Source organism: Heptranchias perlo, chromosome 2, assembly GCF_035084215.1.
Source record: "Heptranchias perlo isolate sHepPer1 chromosome 2, sHepPer1.hap1, whole genome shotgun sequence".
Taxonomy (NCBI): domain Eukaryota; kingdom Metazoa; phylum Chordata; class Chondrichthyes; order Hexanchiformes; family Hexanchidae; genus Heptranchias; species Heptranchias perlo.
In genome coordinates this window covers 145,526,475-145,543,424 of record NC_090326.1, presented here as the reverse complement: position 1 = coordinate 145,543,424, position 16,950 = coordinate 145,526,475, and the positions used below count along the sequence as shown (strand labels likewise).

At 37.6% G+C, this 16,950-nt stretch overlaps 1 protein-coding gene across 4 annotated transcripts in view; it reads right to left on the bottom strand.

Annotated features, from left to right (window-relative positions):
- The window catches only part of LOC137344713 (disco-interacting protein 2 homolog C), a 515,123-nt gene that overhangs the window by 53,119 nt on the left and 445,054 nt on the right, over nt 1-16,950 (bottom strand). For 2 of the 4 annotated variants that reach the window (XM_068007846.1, XM_068007854.1), the window contains 4 exons: nt 13,631-13,742; nt 11,354-11,463; nt 5,414-5,512; nt 3,817-3,947 (listed from right to left, as the gene is read on the bottom strand). In XM_068007846.1, the coding sequence (XP_067863947.1) occupies nt 3,817-3,947; nt 5,414-5,512; nt 11,354-11,463; nt 13,631-13,742 (452 nt within the window). The remainder of the gene's footprint in view (nt 1-3,816; nt 3,948-5,413; nt 5,513-11,353; nt 11,464-13,630; nt 13,743-16,950) is intronic. The other 2 variants (XM_068007860.1, XM_068007862.1) reach the window with 1 other exon arrangement.

Here is a 16,950-nt window from a genome sequence, read left to right as displayed (position 1 = left end):
CTTGACTAATTTAATTTAATGTTTAAGGAAATCAGAGTGTATAAAGAGATGGACATTGTATGTATGGATTTTTAGAATACATTTGATAAATTGCCACTTGTTTTGAAAATTATGGCACATGGTATTGGAGAAATGGGCTGGAGGCAGAAAGCAGAGAGCAGCTGCTTTTCAGATTGACAGATGTGGGTAGTAGTCTGCCCCAGGGTTCTGTGCTGGCACCTCTTTTATTTTCCATTTATGTAATTGATTTGGACATGGGAATTACATCAAAGTTTGTTGATTACCAAATTATGGCAAACTGAGAGGAACAACAGGAGGACATAGACAGATTAGCTGTTTAACACTGAAAAAATAACAGGAAGTATACACTAAATGTAAGACATAGTAGAGTGGAAGGAGAGAGATCTAATGGGACAGATAAATAGATTTTTTAACATGGAAAGGCAAGTAAAAAAGGCCATAAAAAGACAAATGAAGTTTGGGTTTTACATAGAAGCACTGAATATAAAAGCTAGAAATTGATGCTGAATTTGTAGCAGATACTGGTTAGGCCATAGTTGGAGTATATGTGCAGTTCTGAACACCCATTACATGAAGTATATTAGCACCATGGAATGGGTACAGCAAAGATTCACCAGAATCACACTAGGAACAGGACTTTGTTTTCCCACTAGAACAGAGATATTAACGGGGGATCTAAGAAAAATGTTCAAATTATGAGAAGTTTTCAGAGAGTAAATAGTGAAAGGTTGTTTCCAGTGTTTGATTGAACAAGCAGGCAAGAAAGTTAGAAGATTTTTTTTTTACACACGCAGGGTTTTAAGAACATGCAACATTTTACCACAAGTTGAGGCAGAGACTATATCATAATTTAAAAAGGAAATGGATAAGTATTTGAAAAGGAAGGATATGAAGAAATGGGATTGGAGTTAATTGCTACACATCACCATCAGAGTTTGAGAAATATTGGTGAATTTAATGCCTTCCATTAGAAATGCTAATGTTTCCTTAACCAATTAGATTTTAGTTCCCCCCAGATAGCTTAAGCCACAAATCAAGTAAAACTTTAGAAGACTAGCCACAGCACCAGGAGCCAAACAGCCCCATCTGTGCTGAAAATTCTACGATTTGTCACCTGAATACTTGCAACGAAAAGTTTTATAGTACTTTGCTCAAAAAATTGTTTATGACCATGATGATTAAATAATGCTTAAATACATTATTCCCTCATTAACTATTTTTACGCTGTTATACCTAACTTAGAAACAAATCTGTGACTAGATGTACTCTGCTCACAAGAACCGTTTTCATCTTCATATTAGCAGGAAAAAAACTTGAAATTATCAAGAGAACTAAAATCTTTTTTTTAAAGAAAACGCTTTCACTTCTAATGGAGGACATTGAACTCCCCAATATTTTTCCAACCTCTGATGGCAGCTGCTTGGCAATTGAGGTAGTTTACTTCCTGCCGCAATTTCCATAATGTTATCATGCATTGACTTTGCTGTTGACTACTACTTCTGTTTTTAACTTGTCCACTGGATCACTGGATTATTGGAAGTCCAGTTAAGGGCAATTTATTTGCTACTTACTTAATAGCAAGATTGAGGAATTTGCTGTTAGATTCTTATTCAGATTTGCCAGCAGAAAATGGCTGCTTGCGTTTATAAGGCAAGAAAATCATAAACATGATCCTTAAATTAATCAGAATTTGGTTCAGGAAAGCATTAGATTTCTTGGGTTCACATATACATCAGAAACCGAAAAGTTGCAAATTGAGTTAGTTCGATATTTGTGAATAGAATTCGATGCCACATACCAGTTGACAAAGTGGTTACATATAAAACAGTCCAGAACAGCAATTTTATCAATTTTTTAATTAAAATTCCAACTAAGCAAATAAATCAATATTATATATATAAGTCTATTATTAAAATGTCAAAGCTAGAATATATATATATATATATATAATTTTTGTGGAATCACAGATAGTTGGTGGATGAATCAATAAAATGTAAGACGACTCTCATTGGTTTTGGGCTGGTGCTTGAATGAGCGGTGTGCCTAAAACTAACTTGAGACAGCTTTCACCTTCTTAATGTAACCCAGCCATCTGTTACTCTATATGCATTTCCAATCTGTCTGAAAAAGTCAGTAAATAATAGTCTCTCGAGATTAATGGTATATTAAATATAACACTCCTTTGGGTCTGTCTTTTTGGTCTGCTGAATTTAAAAGTCACCGAAAAGATGATTATTGTAGACATTTTGTTTTTTTCAGTTATTGAAATGCTTTACAGCTGAGATATTGTTAGGTCAAACAACACAATACAGAACACTAATCATGGCTTTAAGTACTGTACATTTTAACTGCATGAAGCAATGACCTCAAAAGCAAAATATTTTATATTTACAATAAGGCACTTGCTATGTTGAACACCAACACAGCAAGAAAAGGAAACTGAAAAAAATTCTGAAGTCTTGGTCCAATAAATGAGTGTTACAACAGAGATTCCTACTTTAGGGCAGTGGGGAAGGGCATCATTTTCAATAAGAACCCAGACAATCATAAATGCACGGTCTGATATTTGTAATTGAAAAAAAGAGTGAATGTTGCTAGTTAAATACTTAATAATTATAGGGGGATAAATTGGTTCACGCCCGTTTACAGGCGCGAACAGGGTGGCAAGCACGCTGCACGCAATATCTAAATGCAAAAATCGCTGTCATTCCTCAGCAGAAAAAGATTGCATTTATATAGCACCATAACACATCGTCAGGATATCGCAAAACTTTTTGGAGGTGCAGTCACTGTCGTTATCCAGACAAATGCAGCGGCCAAAATTGTGCTCAGCAAGGTCCCACAAACAACAGGATGTACGACCAATTAAATTGTTCTTGATGGAGTTCGTTGAGGGGAGAATGTTGGCTTGGAGAACTCCTTTTACATCCATCTGAACAGGCAAATGGGGCTTTGGCGTACTTTCTCATCTAAAAGCTGGCATTCCCTCAGTGCTGTACTGCAGTGTCAGCCTATATTATGTGCTCAAGTTCTGGGGTGAAGATTGAACCCACAACTTTCTGACTCAGAGGCAAGAGTGCTACCAACTGAATCAAACTGTCATTAACCCCCATAATTCTCCGAAGCAATACATCTTCAAGAAGAAATTGTAAGGATAGCATGAAAGATCTGGCATTGGAACTACAAAGATAATTGCTGTCAACAGGCCCATGTGTGTATATATAAAGGATTAGACCTGGACTGAAAGACAGTAGGATCAACAGTGTCTGAAATCCAGCCACTATAAACATTACTTCCTGAAAGGTTCCAATTGGGATTTTCTAGGATCATTATTTTACTTCCCAAGAGTGCAATGTGACAGGTGTAGACATGCCAGCTAGTCAGCTAGCAAAGACTGGCATTTAGTAATGATCCTGAAACACTGCCAATTACATGCCAAATCATGGGTAGTTTGTGCTTAGCAATCTAATTGAGGTTGGTCAAACATATTTCACTCTGGATTCTTAAAGAAGTCAGAAAGAATAGAAAAGTAACAATATTTTCTACCAGGCAAATGATACATTTATGACTATATCTTTTTCAAACACTGATTGGGGGGATGGTGGTGAGGTGGGGAATACTTTGAACAGAAAGTATTCCCCCAAAAGTTTCATTCTCTGGTCAGCAATGGAGACAAATAGATGGGCTTGATTGCTTACTTTTCTATTACTTTTACCATGGTGGCTAATTGGGAGCTTTACGAAAGAATGGATAAAAGATACTCATAACAAAGCAGCTTGTATGTCAGTTCCTCACCTGCAGAGGCACCAAAGAACAAATCCGAGTCCGCAGTATGGATCCAAGCAGATTGCTACTTCTCGGGATGGGTAAAGCTCACACTGCAGCTTTATCGAACGACACAAGGCACTTGTTGCTGCATGGGACATCTGCAGGACAAAGGAAGTGTCTCATTAGAAACTCTAACGTCTGCACAAAACTGAAGTTTTTCCTCCACAACTAATCAATTTGATCTAGACTTTCCCTCACAATGGCATCGGTACAAAGGCAGGCACTATGGTGCCGTGGGGTAAATTTTTTTTTAAAAAGTAATGGACCAATGCACTTATAAAGACATTTTCTCAGAAAAAAAATTGTCAGTAAGAAATATTTTAGTATTTGAGAAAATTATTTTTTGATTATTGTAAAATTGGTGTAGGTCGCGGGACTGACTGATTTTCAAAAATGTATTTTTAAAAAGTCACAAACAGATTGAAACTATCTAAAACCTAGCCTCATCTGCCGATTTTTAAAAAAATGATTATTCTTAAGATATCTGTGAATTTTTTTTTTAAATTGATTTTATCAATTATCATGCAATATAAGATTGAATATGCATGGTGGGAGGTCAGAAGTGCCAATCAATCCCACTGTTGAATGACATTATCCATACGGCTACCCACTCCGATAGCTTCCCAATATGGATGGCAATTCCAGATGGGGTTGCTCCCAGATTTAGCACATGCACTCATGGAAAAAATTTAGCATTTTGGGCTTTAAAGCTCCTTTGTGAAGTAAACCATTCCATTAAATTAACTTAAGATCTTAATGAAAACATGCAGTTTTGCCTCTTCCACCCCCATCCCCCACCCATCCATTTATAAACTAACAATTTGCAAATGGCTATTTGGTCTCATAAACTCTCCTCCATCATCACAAAAAAAGTATCTGCACTTTTCATCTAAGGAAAGAAATTTAAAAGTACACTATGTACAAGTCAATAAATAGCAGGTGTAGGCGTCCAGAAGAGAGATGATATAGTAACAAAACGTACACAGAAAGGAACTCTTGCTATATTTAAATTATTTGTACTATATAATGATCATAATCTGTGTAGTACAAAATTAGAATTTGCTAGGTTATACTAGAAATTATTCATATTTAGAAGTAAACCTCTGAAGTGATAAAATGAAAACCTTAGGTTCAAAAATCATGACTTCTTACTTTTAAAATGGCTCAGCCTGTTAATTAAGTGATATTTCACAGATAGGTCAGAGACCCAGGTCTCTCAATTAATTCATTCTTCCAGTTCTGATTTGTCTAAAGTCTGTTAATATCTTAGGATCTATAATTAGCACTGAAACAACTGGGGAAAATGATCAACTACACATAATTGAAAACATCTAAAGCAGTTTAACAACCAGCTCATAGAAAAAACATTCATTCATTTTTAAATTATTTTAATGTTAATAGAAAATCCACTAAATTCACAAAATCCAAATAATATGAAATCATAAAGCATCTGAGAACAGTATTAGATGACTCAATGAGGTCTTTGGGTGCTTGACTAACATTCATATAGCAGGAGAGATGGCTTTCATGAATAAAAATAGCAATAGTCTATCAAAGGACTCACATTATGAGTGAATTGATTGATGGAAATAGAGGGCAAGGCTTGTGTATATATGCCAGGTGCTCCTGTGTAAGAGTCTTCAACCTCCCAGCAGTAGTTTTTCTACATTTAATTCAAACTAAGAATTCTTAGTAGTTTGCACATAAGAAAGCCATTACATTTTACACAATGGAATTGTTTCAGCTGCAATGCAAAAGTGTTAAGATTCTCAAGTGGGACAAACCAATTTCAATCCCAAGTTTCTTCATCAACATTCACACTCTGGTTTCCCCTAGGAGAGAAAGTAGTGTTAAGTTTAGTGAGGTCACTTTTTTTTGGTGATTGAGGGGGGCCTCTTTCCCATATTTCCACTCTTTCAAGTGAGACTCCATGCAGAGTGACCAACGCATGATATTGATGCTGTCTGCAGAGATGTACATGGGCCAAATTATTCCATTCTCTCATTCGAGAACAGGCTGGAAAAAAAAGAAAAACATGGAAGGAAATAAAGACAATGGAATTACTTCCACTCTCCTTCTCAAGTAAAAATAGTTATCTTCCCCCAGTAGTTTCTACATATGAGCTAATTGGGGGGGGGGGTATTATAGAAAGAAAATTGTTGCCTCACACTGATGAGTATCTTGTGGATTTTTACAGTTAATTAAAATAAACACGATATTAAATATGAATTGTGCCAGAATCCATACTAGTCATATAAAACAGCAGTCAAAGACAAACACAAAGCCTCTCACTCAGCAAGCTTGAGTCTGATCCCAGCCCAGTGATGAGTAATGAAAGTCACGTGCACAGTGATGACTAAGGGTCACTAGAGAATCGAGTTGTGGCAGTCTTGGTCCAATCTCAGTGTGCAAAAGGCAAACAATTGGAAAATGGATGTGTTCCTGACTATAGAGTGCTTAGTGCTGCTACTACATGTTAATAAACAGAGTCTTCCAACCTCTGTCACTTAGGGTTGCCAACCCTCCTGCTTTGGGCGGGAGTCTACCGGAATGGGCAATCGGTCTCCCAAGCGCTGCTGCTGGCGACCCGGGAGAAACAGTTCTTGCGTGCGTGGTTCGTGCATGTGCGGTATCCTGGCTTTCATAGCTTGCAGCCAATCTGTGTTGCCTGTGCCCTGTTGGTCACCCCGCTATTTGGAACGCACAGCTTTGTTACCGGTTCTGAGGATGGCGGCTTCAGGGCCAAAGAAAATCGCCTGGGGGGGGGGGGGGGGGCGAGAGAGAGAGAGAAACACAAACTGGGGAGGGAGGGAGAAGGGACAGAGGGAAAGAGCGCAACACAAATTGGAAGAGAAACAAACTGGGGGAGGGAGGGAAACACAAACTGGGGGAGGGAGAGTTCATGTGTGCTGTTGTATAATATGTTTTATTGCGGTAGTCAGGCAGCTTTGGTGCTTCTCCCTGAGGACTGAGCCTCACCTCCCTGAAGCTGGGCTGCATTGAGTCAGTGAATTGAATTAGATTTGGTTTTATTTATTGTTTTTATAACTTGCTGTGTATTGTAAAAAGTCATAAAACTGTACGAAAACCTTAGTTAGAAGTTACTTTTAACGATGATGTTTTTGTTGAATCAGTGGAATTTACTTGGTGTTTCTCATTGCAGTCGATACTGTAGAAACATCACAGAAGTAGTTTTTATTTAAACGTTACTTATCCTTAAATCTTTCTATTCTTTTGTGTCCTTTCTTTGATTTACAAATTATGTTATTCATCTCACTACAAAACAAAAAGTCAAATATTTTATTTGGGACTTGGTGATGCTGAGACACTCAACTGAGGAAAATGCAATAACATTTGAAAACAGTGGGCAAATGTCACGTGATTAAGCAGTAACTGAGCAATGTCATATGATCAAACATCACATGATCAAATCCAGAGGAATACGACAAAGACTTGGAAGCCCTACTGTCACTGCCTGTTCTCGCACTCAAATAACATGAATTGCAAGGCTATTGATAAGAATCAGTAATCAGAACTGCAAGCAAGCTCCTCCTTTCACTATATATACCTTTTCAAGGATCATCACCATATTTAATGCAAAAAAAGAATAATTTCTTATACATGCACAATTAAAAATTATAAATAAAGTGATTATGTTTTGGCCTGACAGCATTTGTTTCAGGTTCACTGGGAATTTGAGTAAAATTTGCCAAAATCTAAAGTTTGATTAGGAAAGATTCTGGCATATAAAGAAAGCAATAATGAAGGAGGAAATTAATACTATTCCAGTGTTCAAATATTCATAACGCATAACTTAAAAACCTTAAATAATTTTTTGTTACAACGTTAAGCAAGCCAACTCATGAAAATGCCATTGTTCAGCCAAAGAAGCTTTTAGTTGGTTTTAAGGCAGTAAGCAGCACAAAAACCTAATACCATGGCACATTTCCTGGATTACATGAACGTACAGCACTCCAGTTAGAGAGGAAAGATTATTTTGCAAAAAAAAAGCTATGCATGTAATCATGGACAATTAACATAACTATTATACAGAAAGATGATAAACTGTACAATTCTAAAAATGGGGCTTAGTTTTTAAAAAAAGTCTATTTTGTCAATAGCTTAATTTACTCAGGAAAATGTGCATATGCAAGTATACAAGATTATATTGTACAAATTATGTGTAAAGGGATATTTGAGTGGTTTTTTTGGTGAGAGTATTTGAATTTTTTGTGCTCATCTAGATGAGGAATGCTCTTGCTGAGGGAAGGAGCGTCTTTCATTCTGGCCAGTCAGTGTCAGCACCAAACACTTTTGCTTGGATAATGCACCCTGTGCTCTGCCTCAACAATATGCCTCAGTTCAAACCTCAGGAAAGCACCTCCATACTGCACCACTGTGACATTTCTCAAACCAGCCATTCTGCACCCTCTCCAAGTGAGATTGCCAATTTAGCACCAAATTGTGCTGTAAGCCCACGCCCACTAGGAACGACATCGAGACTACCCAAATTGTATTTCAGACAGGAAACCTATAACCAGAAGAGACTTTCATTTCATCAGCCTGGGCTGGATTTGAGCCAAAATCAGAGAGGTGAAAGAACTACTGTGCCAGCCTTTTAGAACATTTGAAATACAGTATACAATGAACAATTTACACATACAAATTAGGTAAAATTAATAAAAATGACTTATTTGTACACATGTAATAAAAGCATCTTTCAAGTTCTATAATGGGAGGAATTTTTCTTATGTTATTAATGAATATGTGGAAAGTTTGCATCCCCATTACTTCTTTATTCTATTCACTGTCCTGTTACACAGGCAAAAACACAAAATCAATGACACAAGATTAAACATGCAGGTGAGAAATATCTTTTTCCAATAAGCAGCTTGAAGATATCTAAACAGAGGTAGCAACAGCAGCAATTCAAAGGCCATTTAAAGAATACAAAAACCAAATCGCAATATTTTTTCCAGTATTTTGTCGCAAGAGCAATGTCACAGTGGTCTGAAAACTATGGGCAGCACAGCAGTGGACTCGTGAGTCAGATTCCTAGTTCTGATAAACATTCAAACTTAATTTGACATGTTTTGCTGGTTTTTAAGCTAGGTTGATTACTCAGTAATAGAGGGAAGCTGTGACATTGTTCTAGTTTCATACTACCCCATCCTGCAGGACGAAGCAAGTAGCAGGGACAAATGAAAATATATTTCTCCTGCCAACCCCCGCCCTCCCCACCAACCATTCCTTCTCTCTTACCAAAGGAGCCAGCTGATGTTGGGGTAATGTTTCACTTGTGCAAATACATCATTGAAGCAGCTTTTTTAAAAAAAATGAGCCTAGATATTAATTATTAACATTATTCAACTGTGGGTGTATTCCAACTGAGCCACATCATGCAATCACCTGTGTAAACCACAAACTTTCCAGCAGAAGTCACTGGATAGTTATCAGCATCAGGAACCGAAGTTAATTTTTTTTGTTGCCTTGACAACCCATGGATACAGAGGCCAATTGTTTTGGCCCTACTGCTGTCCTGGGTGAGGTCAGCTAACTCGGCACAGAACAGGGATCAGATTCTGAAACATTCCTGGTCTGTGTGATTTAGAACCACACCATGCAGTGAATTTACCCACTGAACCATCAGAGGAACATTACATTTTGTAAGATTTAAAATAATCATTAATTCTATTTTAATAGATGCAAACATTTAAATGTTACAAATATGCTTATGAATAACTTTACCACAAACATTAAAAAATGACAACAAAAACTTTGTGGAAATACAGTGCAAATCAACAAGGCGACAACAATTGTGTCTGCCTATACGAATAAGTAAATTTGGAACAAAAGAGTCATGACCAGTGGATTTTTTAAGCCTAAAATCAACTCTGGCAACATTTCAAGACTAAACGCTTTATTCATAAAAAAACTCCTTCAGCAAGCTTGCAATAGATCAAGTTAAACCTCTCAAAGCTGAACATTTAATTTCAGAAATCATGTACATTTGACAGATGCATCATATGTTTCTTACACCATAGTTTCACGTAGAGATTGCAGAAATGCCAGTTTTCTGGTCACATAAAAATGAGCCTTTTTTTGCAATCCTATTATACATCAATACAGTCTATGAAAAATGCATTTCATAATCTAATCATCTCTTCAGATTATCAAGGTCAGTACATCACTGCATGGGTTGGTAATATTGTTATTAGCATAGATCAGTTAACAGCCTGAATCAAAGTGCGTGTGAAGTAAGGTTTTTAAAAAAAATTCCTAACATTGTTGGGTTAATAGAAAAATGCTAGGATTGCCACCTGTCCCAGTTTAGAATGAACAATACTGTTTTTGAGTGGATTCTAAACTGTGAAAGCCCGATTTTTAAAATACAGACCAGTTTTGCCATTTACTTTTGCGTCTTACGGTGCGGAGGCATTCGGATCTAAAACTCAACTTTACTAAGTTTAAAGTTTTCAATTACTTTTCATTATCAGCAAAACAGACTTCAGAACTTGTGTCACAATCCCAACCCCTGCCCTGCCTCGACATTGCAACCTGTCTGGTTTTAGTAAAAAGGTGGCAATCCTAAAAATGTCCTTCACAGAGATGTAGTGATTAAGGATGAGCAAACCATTCTGATAGGACTTGTTCCTCAATAAGTGCTACTTCTAGTAAAATAAATCAAACTAGTAACTAAAAAGGCATAAAAAAATTAAAATGATCCAATGATAATTGACAATGACAACGCCCTGAAAGTGGCATGACTAATCCAAATGGTTTATCAGTCCTCAGTAATATAAAGGCAATCACGTTGACTTCAAAAAATAATGAATCTTTTTTATGTATGTTATAAAGTGGCTGATGAATAATACAAAATGGTAGACAGTAAGTTAATTTCATTCATACAAACAGACAAAATTAAAAATTGTATCTCACAAATACAGTATTACTTAGCTACTCAAATCCATGTCAGGGCACATATCGGGGAATAAAGGGAAATACTAAGCATAAGTATTTTCTCCCCTTCATCTTTATTCAGTATCCCTACATCACAAACCAGCTGTGGTCAAAAAGGAGATCTGCTGCCAGGCGTCCACCAATGTCACTCTGAAACAACAGAGAATTTGCGAGAGTGGACCTCCACTTGGCAACTCCTCCCGCCAAGGCAGCCCAGCCCAGCCCAGATAGGGAACTCAGTGTGTGGTGCAATCCTGTGGCCTACTGCTCCACAGTTCAGCATGTTATGTTCAATATGCTGTGCCACCTAAATATAAGCATGTTAAGTCCAGATAATTGCCCTATATTGGATTTAAGTAACCAAAAGTTTTGAAGTTTCACTAGGTCTATATCCCTTTCAGCTTATGTTTACTTTGTTAATTTCAATCATAATTCTGAACATTTGTTTTGATATGGAGACAAGATGTGTGATACAAAAGCAAGTGACTTTTCATTAAGACAAAGACTCATGAGACAGGAGACAAAAGCATCTGTGTTATCTTACCTTCACCCCTGCTAGCATTCCTGTTGTAGATACACTAAAATCAAGGTAGGCCAAAGTGTCGGGGTTTGAGGGTTTGTAAATTTGGGCGGGCCGTCTCTTTGGCAAATCATCTGAAAGGAAATTAATGCACTTAAGGAACTGAGCTGCTGTATATATATGCAGATCATGGGTAAGCTTGCCACAATGCAAAGCACAAATATAAAATTTGAGAATGCCGCAATAAGCATAACTGTTTTCCTTCAAGCTATCCATCAAAATCAGTAATTATACAAATTAATACAAGTGCTAATACAAGGTTTCTAAAATGTAATCAGAGACTATCTTGTCAATGCTCTACACAACAATACAATAGATCCTGGGTCACCACAGGCAATGAAGAATCAATGAATAATTTGTGGCGTTTTCATTCTGCATTGGGAAAACCAGTGTAATGTCAAAATCTCTCTGTGCATTTGCACCAAATATTAGGAAATTAATAAGTGACATAACAAAGTGGGTTTGAGTAGCCTATGGATTATCAATGCAATTCCTGATGAAATTCTCTTAATAACCGTGGCTGGCAGACTTTGCAATTTCTCAGCAAGTGCAGAAAATTACAAATAAACCTTATACTCTTGCCATTTCATTAACCTTAATAAAAACAAATTACAAAAGTGTCAAAATTAAAAGTTTGGCATACAAATTTAAAAACACTGAACCGGGTAAATCCCAGTGACTAAGTAACTGCAGCATTTTAACCTTGACATGCAGCTCCCTTCTCCAGTCGAGATGTTAGAGATAAGTAATCTTTATTCTCGCCTGTATCACTATAGTTGCTATGAATACCAAAATCTAAAGGTTATAAATATAAACACGTTACAACCCATCTATTCATCCAATATTCCTTCAATGCCTTTAAACGCTTTACACAATGAACCTTGAAATAACATCTTCAGGCTACTAAAGAGTTTCATTCCCCTTTTAACCTCAGCAACCTTTGGTAACAAATAAAATGTCTATCTTGGTGTTAAATATCTTGATATTTCTAGGTAGATGGCCACATTCAATATCAGTGACAACTATTCACTATATATATTAGACTGCAAGGAGTTTCAGTTAAAACCAGTTGTGATAAAGTAGGGCAAGCGATTGTCAATTTGCTTTTTTTTAAAAAAAGTGCACACAGCAGTACTGTGCAAAGTTGTTCATTTTTTAAGTTGAAGTAATAAAAAAATATTTTTGTAGTTTCATTTTTACCTGCTGCTACAAAATGGAACTGACAAAAAAAAGACATTGGCTTATATTTTCCAATCAACACTATTTTAACACTGGCAGTAACCCATGTATTTTAAGTGGGTTATTCAGTTTTAACATAACCCATTTAGTTTACATAGGGAAACCACTGGGTTTGAATAATGCTGATCAGAACATCTGGACTATTGAGTCAACAACAAACTTACAATGTAAAGAAATAGGAACTGGGTAGTCTTGTGCACAGTGCATTGGCGTATCAATATGCTGCCTCACAGAGTACAGTAGGCAATCTGTTTCCATTCAATAAGCAATGAAAAAGTCAAAACGTGAGTCATCCCAGCATAACTGTAGAACTCCTTATGCTCCTGAGTCTCCCCTTTCTGCGATAATCACCAAAAACCATAAAAACCAAAACCTGGTATCACCTAATCACTAGTTCTGAATTTACCTCATCTTTTCTTTCATTCTTTTCAACCTTGGTGGTATGTTGAAAGTATAGGCCTCGGCCTTCACTTTTGTTTCTCAAATACAAAATACAACAATATCACATGATATTGCCTGAACCAAAGTGTTGCAACATAATGTGAGGTTGTTTATACCTTGTACATAATTTCATTACACTGCCCTAATGTCTTCTCAGGTGTTTTAATGCCTTCACAGGACAACATAACATTTTCAGCAATGAACAGTTCCACATAATTAAAAGGTAAAGCATTAGACTGACTAAGAATTTATTTGTACACGTGCTTAACAGCAACATGAGTAGATTACACAATTAAGAATAATGTATTGAACGTATGCACTCCTACTCATTAGGCTTCCATAACCCAAGTTCCTCATGATTTAAACTAATGCCCGACTATGCAGCCTTTGCATTTTACCGAGAGATGTTTAAAATGCATCACTAAATGCTTATGCAACATTAGTTGGGCTTCTCATGATGAAAACTTATAAAATCAATTTTAATTTGAAAGTGACCTACCAAACATGGAACAGAGTGCAATATTGCCTTTTGCACTTAGTTTCTGAACCCACATTTCCTACCTGTGTCTAAAACAGGAGGCCACGTTCTTACATCAACTGCTGCTCCTGCTTCTCTTGATCTTAAAAGTTTTACTACCAATTGCGATGTCATTATGCACGCTGATCTGCTGACCTGCAAGATAATGGATCTGTTAAGTAAGCAATGTACAATCAGGGGCCTTTTGAAATACCAAAATTAATTTGGCCTTATGATGGTGCATTAATTTACAATGAAGAAATGTAGAAGAGGGCATCTGAATATAAAACTTTATAAAAAGATATGTAGTAATATATTTTTAAAAATTCATTCTCAGGATGTGGGCTTTGTTCGCAAGGGTGGCATTTATTGCCCATCCCGAGTTGCCCTAATTGTAGCGGTTTGATACAATGAATTGGTTTCAGAGGGCAGTTAAGAGTCAACCGCATTTGTGTGGGACTGGAGTCACATATACGACAGGTTTCCTTTCCTAAAGCACATTAGTGAACCATTTGGGCTTTTAAGGACAATCCAATAGCTTCATTGTCACTTTAGCTGATATATACAGAAATAAAAACCCATGACAGCTATCATTCCTCATAATGAGTCTACAAACCACTATGGAATTATCACCCTATACCCAATAATGTAGTGGGTGGGCACATTGCAGCCTGCCACTGCATTATCACCCCCCTTCTGTATGTATGTATGTATTATATATATATATATATATATATAAAATGTATGACGATGTGCTATAACTAAACAATGATTGCAATATGAAAAATATATTTTATTCCATATGAGATAATTAGTGAATTTACCAGTGAACCTTGATATCTTATGCAATATAAAAATATATATACTTTTACTACACGCAAGATAGCTACAGTGGATTTGTTAACCAAATAAATACTATTGATGCAGGGAAAAGTGTAACTTTTTCACACCATGTTCTCTGGAGTTGCGAAAAGGAAATTAAATGTCTTTTAGAAGGAAGTAATTTTATTTGTATCTGGAATCCTGATGCAAACCTGACCCAGTACTATTACATAGAATTACAGATAATGCACAGCAGAGATACAGGCCATTCAGCCCGACAACCCGCCTGAGACCTCTGTGTTCCTCCAATTCTCACCTCTTGCGCATCCCTGATTGTAATCGCTCCACCATTGGCTGCAGTGCCTTCAGCTGCCAAGGCCCTCAGCTCTGGAATTCCTTCCCTAACCCTCTCCGCCTCCCTCTCCTCCTTTAAGATGCTCTTTAAAACCTACCTCGTTGACCAAGCTTTTGGTCACCTGTCCTAATATCTCATGTGGCTTGATGTCAAATTTTGTTTGATAACGCTCCTATGAAACGCCTTGGGATGTTTGACTATGTTAAAGGCGCTACATATAAGCAAGAAGTTGTTAGTTTCTGAACCCAGATTTCCTATGTTCTTACATCAACTCCTGCTCCTTTTTCTCTCAACCTTAGAAGTTTTACTACCAATTGTAATGGATAAGAAAATGTGTTAAAATCTCTGCAGAAAATTATATTCAACCATTTCCCATAAATTGTCTACCAAATACATAGGTGGTAATTTTAACCTAACCCATTTGTTGGGAAACTGGCAGGATCGGTTGGAACACTGATTTTATACCCCCCGCTCAATATAACACTATTAATTTAAACGGAGTGTAAAATCACACGGGGTGTAAAACCAGCGTTGCACCCAATCCGGTCAGTTTCTCAACGGACGGGTTAGGTTAAAATTATCCTCAAACGGTTAACTCTCCCATCTAGAAAAACAATCGGTTGAACATATTTTGCAGCTTTTCCTTCATTTTTCTCTATTTCCCCTCTTGTAATATTGAGCTTCCACTGACTGGCAAATATATTTCTCAGCATTAGGTAACCAGTGATAATTTTTCCTCCAATTATCATTAGATACACTGTCACAAATCTAAGGTTGAAACTACACGGTATCTTCTATAGTTAGGGATTATATTATGCAATTACAAAATAATTTAGCTGATCAATGAAGCATTTAATAGGACAAGGATGTTTAAAAGAATCCTTCCCTTCTTTCACAGAATCAGAGAATTTTCGGCCGTCGTGTCCGTGCCGGCTAAAAATGAGCCACCCAGCCTAATCCCACTTTCCAGCACTTGGTCCGTAGCCCTGTAGGTTACGGCACTTCAGGTGCACATCCAAGTACTTTTTAAATGAGTTGAGGGTTTCTGCCTCGACCACCCTCTTAGGCAGTGAATTCCAGACCCCCACCACCCTCAGGGTGAAAAAACTTTTTCCTCAACTCCCCTCTAATCCTTCTACCAATTTCTTTAAATCTATGCCCCCTGGTTATTGACCTCTCTGCTAAGGGAAATAGGTCCTTCCCATCCACTCTATCTAGGCTCCTCATAATTTTGTACACCTCAATTAAATCATCCCTCTGTTCCAAAGGGAACAACCCCAGCTTATCCAATCTATCCTCATAGCTAAAATTCTCCAGTCCTGGCAACATCCTCGTAAATCTCCTCCGTACTCTCTTTAATGCAATAATATCCTTCCTGTAATGTGACCAGAACTGTATGCAGCAGCTGTGGCCGAACCAGTGTTTTCTACAGTTCCAGCATAACCTCCCTGCTCTTATACTCTATGCCTCAGCTAATAAAGGAAAGCATTCGGTACGGTAGCATAGTGGTTATGTTACTGGGCTAGTAATCCAGAGGCCTGGACTAAAATCCAGAGCCATGAGTTCAAATCCCGCCACGGCAGCTGGCGAATTTAAATTCAATTAATTAAATAAAAATCTGGAATTAAAACACTAGTATCAGTAATGATGGCCATGAAACTACCGGATTGTCGTAAAAACCCATCTGGTTCACGAATGTCCTTTGGGGAAGGAAGCCTGCCGCCCTTACCCGGTCTGGCCTATACGTGACTCCAGACCCACAGCAATGTGGTTGATTCTTAATTGCCCTCTGAAATGGCCTAGCAAGCCACTCAGTTGTAAAATCTCGCTACGAAAAGTCATAATAAAAATAAAACCGGACGGACCACGAGGCACCGGACACGACAACGGCAAAACACCAAGCCCAGTCGACCCTGCAAGGTCCTCCTTGGGAGAGCTGTCCCACAGACCAGTCAAGCAACAGCCTGACATAGCCATACTCACAGAATCATATTTTTCAGCCAACGTCCCAGACTCTTCCATCACCATCCCTGGGTATGTCCTGTCCCACCGGCAGGACAGACCCACCAGAGGTGGCGGTACAGTGATGGGGAGTGGCCCTGGGAGTCCTCAACATTGACTCTGGACCCCATGAAATCTCATGGCATCAGGTCAAACATGGGCAAGGAAACTTCCTGCTGATTACCA